The sequence below is a fragment of the Triticum urartu genome, chromosome 4A, assembly GCF_056163025.1.
Source record: "Triticum urartu cultivar PI428250 chromosome 4A, HENAU_Tu73, whole genome shotgun sequence".
In the NCBI taxonomy this organism is placed as follows: domain Eukaryota; kingdom Viridiplantae; phylum Streptophyta; class Magnoliopsida; order Poales; family Poaceae; genus Triticum; species Triticum urartu.
In genome coordinates, this window is record NC_141876.1 from 313,142,752 (window position 1) to 313,149,913 (window position 7,162).

Consider the following 7,162-nt stretch of genomic DNA (forward strand, 5'->3'; position numbering starts at 1 on the left):
GCATTTTGGAGACCGAGCTCCTTGATGGCCTTAATTTTGAAAATTTCAAAATTCAAACTTTCAGTTTCAATTTTTTTGATAAAATTACACATGCACATAAGGATGTAATGTGTATGTGAGCAAGATTTCAGAATGAAATAACTTGAATTGCGAGCTACAGAGAAAAACAAAAATCATGGACTATGAGGATAAACAGTTCATCTATACCTCTATATCAATATAAAAAGACCCAAAGGGGTAGATCCAATTAATCTCGGCCATCAAATCATGTCAATCCAACGACTTAGACTGCTTCAATGTCGAGCGTTCAACACATTTAGCGTGCAGTTAATTTCATGTCAAATATAATGCTAATCACATAATAATACGTAAATAATATCCTACCTAATATCCGCATGCACTCAATATATTTTCAAATTAACGTGCATTGCACGTACACATTGACTAATATGCTAAAAAGCTCTAGATTTGCTTTTTTTAGCTTTTATTCTGACCTAAAAATTTACATACATCTACATTATGCCTCTAGATATATGTGTACCTTTTTCAGAATTTTGTGAAACCAAAAAATTTGAATTTTATTTTCAAAATTAGGACTTCCACGGAGCTCGGTCTCCATTCGGCATTTTCGGTCAGGAGCTTCAAAAAATGAAACGGAAGGGGGAAAGGAGAAAAAGAAAAGGAAACAGGCATGGGGAACTGAATTAGGACAAGCACAAGAAAAATCCTTCAAAAAAAAAGGACAAGCACAAGAAACGGAGAGTAAGAAGCAGAGAGGGGTTGGATCCAAGAAGAGGGTGGGGAGGCTACATGGAGGCGGCGATGGATCTGATGCGGCGGATGCCGCCGGGGAGCACCGAGACGGCGCTCAACGCGCTGCTCTCCCTCCTCCCCGACCACTCCCTCGACCTCCTCTCCCAGGTCGACCTCCGGCTCCAGGTAGGCAACCGCCGTTTCTTGCTCCGCGTTTACACCACTTCTAGCTCACTGATTCGGATAGGTGTTAAACTGCGTCGAAAACATTCCCCTGTAATTGCTCAGCGGGCATGCTGTCATCGATTCCTTTCATGTGTTGAATTTAGACAAGAAATCCACCTCCTTTAGGTTTATGGCACGCCCCTCTTTTGCGTCATTGGATAAAGTCGAGTAAAATGACTATTGCATTCTACAGTACGTTTAGGTGCTTGAATCGAACTTGCACCATTGGATATGTTACTCGAGTGGCTCTAACCAACCTCGCTAAAGGTTGTTTTAGGCGATGTTTTCTTTTCAATGTTCTAACATAGAAGCAATTGATTTCATTCCATTTAGTGTTTCTCATTCTTTTCCCCCTTCTTTTCTTCTGAACGTTGTAAACATTGCAGGTTTGCATGGATAAGGAGAACAATAAGGAATACATTCTTTGCGAGTATAACCGCGACACCGATTCCTATCGGTCAGCAAACCCTTGATACCTCCCTGATTTCCATTTTACTTATGCTCTCTATAATCATATGCATTGCGGGAAGAAATCATCCTATGAACTAGGTGACACACCACATATTGCTGCGGGAATTTCTAGACTATATAACGTTAAAGGCTGGTAAGATGATAGCATTAGCCTTTGAAGAAGATAGTAGACACAACATACAACGTATCTAAAAGTTAGTCATCAGGTAACATAATCTAAAATTTGTAAAACTGTTTGGTCTCCACAACCACACTGTTGTAGGTGAAAGCGGCTGCCCACATCACATTTCTCCAATGCACAATCATTTTCTGGATGGACAGGAAAAGAACTCATGAATCATCAAACAAATAAATAATTAGAATGGTAAAAAAAATTCCTGTAAGATGGCATATTGCAAGGGGAGACATTCTAGCCAAACACAACAACTGCATATAGCACTTCATTGAGATGACAAGCTATGATGGTATTCAACCCTGACCGCATGCTCATAAATCATACCACGACATGATACATCGCCCTATCAGATCAATTAACTGCTTTCTGCAAAGAGACCAAATTGAGCAATGCAAGCTTTTTAAGGAAGTGAGGAAGATGTTGTATCAAACACAACACATGCATACTCTACTAGCGTCATAGGGTGGTTTATTGCATTGAAATGCTATATAAAAGTATTCACTACTTTCTTTTTGCCGGTGTATTCACTACTTTCATATTAACAGTATCACAAATAACATAATCTTTTGTCAGATAAATGAATCAATTTATGCATAGGCCCCACACTGTATCATTGGTACTTTTGTATTATTAAATCTTCTGCAACATTGAGAAAGCAGGACAAGAAGTGAACAACAGAACAGAAACAGAAAAAGCAGACGAGAAAAAGGGAAGAAGAATATCATATCTCGTAGAGTACACACTGTACGTTATTTGCAGAGTCTTTCACCCTTGGCCCATCTGTAGGTTGCAGTAATGTGTCGCCACTAAAAGTAAAGCAAACTGAGCTTCTGTGAGATACAAACATAGAAGGGAAGGAAACAAACATTGGGAAAATGGAAAAAATATAAAGGAAGAGAAGTTCATGAAATAGAGGCTGGCCTTTATGATGCTGTTCATATGGCTGTGTGGCTGCAGTGGAAGAACATGGTGAACGAGTCTCTCTCGTACTGGAGCCATAGAAAAAAAGAATGTGGAGGAGACAGAGCAGTTGCTGCTGTAGAAACAGATGAAGGGGGACCCATGGCGAAGATTGATTAGGAGATTTTAAGCGAATGGGAGAATTCAAAGCACAAACACACACGATTGCTCATGCATGTGGTTTGGAGCATTAGTTAGCGAGAAAAGCAACGAGTATGGGTTGATTTTTGGCTACAGATGGGTTCTAATCATTTGGGTTGAGACAAAAGAGGAAGGAGAAGCTGAGATGGCAGCGGAAACGTGACTAGAATGGAATGGTTGGGAGATACTGAAGAAGGCTGCACTATACCGCTAGATCCAATGGCCATAAATGAAGCTATGCTGCGTTGATAACAAAATGAAGAGCTGATATTTTTGGTGATTTGGCTGCATAAGAGAGCAAGAAAATAATGTTAGTGCAGATGAATTGTGTAAGAATACATGATAAATGAATCAAAACGAGAAAGGAAAAAGTGAAAGGATGCCTTGGAGGGACCTAGGATTAGGTGGTTGGTATTTCACACCGTACATCGCTATAATTGTCTTCTTTTGTTGCACTGCCTGATATAATCTTACTTACATTGATACTCCCTCCTGTCCTTTTTACTCCGCGTATTAGTTTTCTATCAAGCAAAACTTTGCAAAGTTTGACCAAATTTATATTAAGAAATATCAACATCTACAATACCAAATATATATATTGTGAAACTACATTTTATAATGAATCTAAAAATATTGATTTGGCATTGTGAATGTTGATATTTTTTTGTATAAGTTTGGTCAAAGTAGAGATACTTTGACTTAGGGCAAAACTTATATGCAGACTAAAAAAGACCGGAGGGAGTATATCGCTACAGTATATTTGCTACAGTTATCTTCTTTTATTGCACTGCCTGATATAATCTTGCTTACATTGATATATTGCTACAGTATATTCCAATGAAACTTTGTTCAGTTCCACTTTCCATGACTAAATTATCAAGCGTTAGCCTTGCCAAACAAACCAAATGAGCCAATAAGTAAATGCATCGAGAAAATTAGTGCAAAAAGTTGAATTAGTGGATGTGATTCCCGTTCTTAATTCAAATTTGTTTCTCATTTGTTGATATTGAGTTGCCTTTCAGATCACCTTGGTCAAACATATATGAGCCTCCTTTAGAAGATGGGACAGTTCCCTCAGAAGAGATGAGGAATCTTGAAGTCGAGGCAAATGAGGTTTTCTCTGTCTATCGTGATCAGTAAGATTCATATTTTATTTACTTGACCTTTTTATGCAGTAATGTACTAAGCACATGCAGCATGACGGAATGTTATCACTTGTAGTAGAAGATTACACTATCTGGCATACAGGTGTTAATATATATAGTAGGTGAAGGCTAAAGCATGTAATTCGACCTTCTGTTGGCAATTAGGTACTATGAAGGTGGGATCTCATCTGTGTACATTTGGGAGGATGAAGACGAGAGTTTCATTGCATGCTTCTTAATAAAGAAAGGTCTGTTTGAATGCTTGATCTCATCTTATTAGCTAACCACATAGTCTATTTCATTATCATTTATTTCATTTTGTGGTTCCAGATGGACAAGGGAAAAGAAGTTATATGCAAATAGGTTCGTGGGATGCTATTCATGTTATCCAGGTGGCTCAAGATACACTGTCCATGAAGTTGTCAATTATTTTGCTGTTGTCTTATGTTACCTCATGATTTGACAAATGAATGTCCATGTACTGCAATAGGTTGGTCCTGAAGAGGAAGGAGCAGCACATTACTGCTTGAACAGCACTGTTATGCTGTCATTGACAACAGATAACAAGCAATCGGGAACTTTCAACTTGTCCGGATCAATTAGGCGGCAGGTTATCCATTCCTTCCTCTTCATATCAACGGAAGGTGCTATGTGAGATATATGCATGTCTTGCATCGCCGCTTTCCACAACTGTTGATGTGTGTATTAACAGAACAGATTCGATTCTGTCATCAACATAAACTGTACTTGTTGTAGATCAATTGTCTGTCAACATTACAATCTAGCAGTAAACCAGTATGCCTATCTGTAATTCTAGGTTCTAAATGGCGGCACTGGTTTTTGGTTTGGGGATATTGAGGCCTAACTGTGCTGGATGGATGACCAAGGCTATCTGTTTTAGCTAGCTAGGCAGGAATTTGATTTTCGTTGATTAGAAACTGCTTGCTAAGCTGTCTGTGTGTTGGTGTTTTCAGATGAGCATGACTCTCGCTGTGGCAGATGGGCATCTGGTTAACATGGGGAAAATGATAGAAGAGATGGAGGGCAAGCTGAGAAATTCACTGGACCAGGTATCAGCTTCATCACTGTTAAAATATGTTGCCTAGTCAGTCATTTCTATCAGTTCGGACTTTTGAGAAACTTGGCTAGCGCATCAGTTCAATATAGTATCAGAGCCATAAGGTCTTGGGACCAAATCCTGGCCAACACACTATTTAATATAAAAATAGTTAGGGCAACTCCAACGCACGGCCCCAAATCGTCCGCTTCTGTCTGTTTGGGGGTAAATGGACAAACGAGACGTCCCAACGCAGGACCCCATCTCTATTTTTTGTCCCGTTCGTGTCCGTTCTGCTCCATCTCCATACCAAACTTGGTCTGGGTTTGGGGCCGAGGCGGATAGAAAACAGACGTCTCACGTCCTCTTCGTCCGGAGTCTGGCCCACCTGTCACCCCCTCTCCTCTTTTCTCCCCCCTCATCAACCATGCCGTCGCCCACCCACCCACCCACCCAGGAAGCTGCGGGACGCCGAGGAAAAGCACAAGACGCCGGCGAGGAGCAGCAGCGCGGGACGGCGGTGAGGAGCTGCGGATGACGTGGGATGCCGGCGAGGAGCTGCAGCGCGGGACATCCGCGAGGTGCCGCAGCAGTGCGGGATGCGACTGCGACGGCCGGCGCGGCAGGGCACGGCAGCCGGCGCTGCGGGCGCGACGGCGAGCGCGGTGGGGCACGGCGGCGGGCGCGGCTGCGGGTGCGACGGCGGGCATTGTGGGGAATGGCGGTGGGTGCAGCGGCGAGCGCTGCGCTGCGGGGCGGAGGGCGCGACGGCGGGCGCTGCGTGGCGCGGCTGCGGGCTCGAGGCGGGGCGTGGTGATGGCGCGCGCGAGCTTGAGGCGGCGGCGACAGCTGCGGGGCATGGCATGGCGCGACGAGCAGAGTGCGGGCACGGTATCAGGGCGAGGCGGCAAGCTGCCAGGTGGCTGTCGGGCGCGCACGAGCTCATGCCGCAGCAGCAGGAGCGCCACCGAGCCAGGCCATCGGAGCCCTGTGCGTGTGCTGCGCGCTAGGCACGTGCGTGCCGCGGCGTGTGCTACCGCACGCTGGGCGCCGCCACAGCATGCTTCGTGTGTGTGTGTGTGTGTGTGCAGACGCATGATGGGTGCATGCAGGCCGAGCACAGCAGGGTGCTGCCGGCGGCGGCGTCCACGCCTGCCAGGTGTTTGAAGAAATGTCAAGGGCGGACATCACGAAATGGAGCAGATATGGAGCAGCGCCGTTGGGTGCAGAGGCCCGTTTTGGGTCTAGCGTTGGAGTTGCCCTTATGATCTAATCTCAACCCCACGTCTAAGATCTTCCTGTACGTCCACATCATAGACGTGAGAGGGAGTGTTAAAATATGTTGCCTCGTTATTTCTATATGTTCGGATTTTTGAGAAACTTGGCTAGCGCATCAGTTCAATAATCATATATATTTTTTATTCTTTTATCTAGCGAGATCTTTCTTTTATCTAAAACGACGACGCATTGCCTTGACTGCAGGTCTATTTTGGGAAAACCAGGGAAATGGTTTGCACTCTTAGGCCACCGCCTGAAGTACTTAACATGAGACTACCCGACAGCTGATCAGATAAATTGATAGCAATGCCAATTTAACATGGCGTTTTATCTCTAGTGTCATATCACTTTCCGCATCTGTATCTGTATTTAATCACAACAGAGTTTTCTTGTCCTTTGACGTGTGATGATGAACTGGGTATTGCAATCGATGCCGGCTGCGAAATATATATCCTAGTAAAATCCTGTCAGTTCTACATATTATTGCCTAAATTTAAGCTATTTCGGGCCTGTTTGGTTCATGACCAACTTTGCCACAAGTAATATTAGAACTAATAGCACCGGAGGTCCTGGAACTTGTTTTAGAGGCCCTAGACCTTGTTATGTGATAACTTTTTATGGATACTCCTTCCTTTCATTTATATAGGGTCTAATGCGTTTTTCGAGGCTAACTTTGACCAAATGTTAGAGCAACAATATATGACTTGCAACTTACATAAAGCACGTCGTCAAATACGTATGTGAAAGGAGATTTCAATGATATAATTTTCACATTATGCATGTCATGTACTATTAATCTTGTCAATAGTCAAAGGCCGTCTTGAAGAACACATTAAACCTTATATACTATTAATCTTGTCAATAGTCAAAGGCCGTCTTGAAAAACACATTAGACCTTATGTACTATTAATCTTGTTAATAGTCAAAGGCCGTCTTGAAAAACACATTAGACCTTAT

General features: G+C 43.1%; 1 protein-coding gene across 2 annotated transcripts; it reads left to right on the forward strand.

Annotated features, from left to right (window-relative positions):
* Positions 1-672: 672 nt before the first annotated feature.
* Positions 673-6,726, forward strand: CPB (Subunits of heterodimeric actin filament capping protein Capz superfamily). 2 transcript variants are annotated; one of them, XR_015601022.1, is made up of 8 exons: positions 673-939; positions 1,365-1,435; positions 3,748-3,861; positions 4,036-4,118; positions 4,201-4,262; positions 4,361-4,514; positions 4,845-4,940; positions 6,410-6,726. XR_015601022.1 is itself a non-coding variant. In XM_087518312.1 (8 exons), the coding sequence occupies exons 1-8, from the start codon at positions 811-813 to the stop codon at positions 6,491-6,493; spliced, it is 759 nt and encodes a 252-aa protein (XP_087374438.1). In that variant the 5' UTR covers positions 673-810; the 3' UTR covers positions 6,494-6,726. The 2 variants fall into 2 exon arrangements, 1 of the variants encoding a protein (XP_087374438.1); XM_087518312.1 differs by having other exon boundaries at positions 4,361-4,480.
* The last annotated feature ends 436 nt before the right edge of the window (positions 6,727-7,162 follow it).

Excerpts from the sequence above, each read along its gene's own strand:
- CPB (XM_087518312.1), top strand. The coding sequence starts at position 811 with ATGGAGGCGGCGATGGATCTGATGCGGCGGATGCCGCCGGGGAGCACC. Across the intron at positions 4,119-4,200 it reads ATGCTTCTTAATAAAGAAAG|ATGGACAAGGGAAAAGAAGT; the intron begins GTCTGTTTGAAT and ends TTGTGGTTCCAG. Across the intron at positions 4,263-4,360 it reads ATGCTATTCATGTTATCCAG|GTTGGTCCTGAAGAGGAAGG; the intron begins GTGGCTCAAGAT and ends GTACTGCAATAG.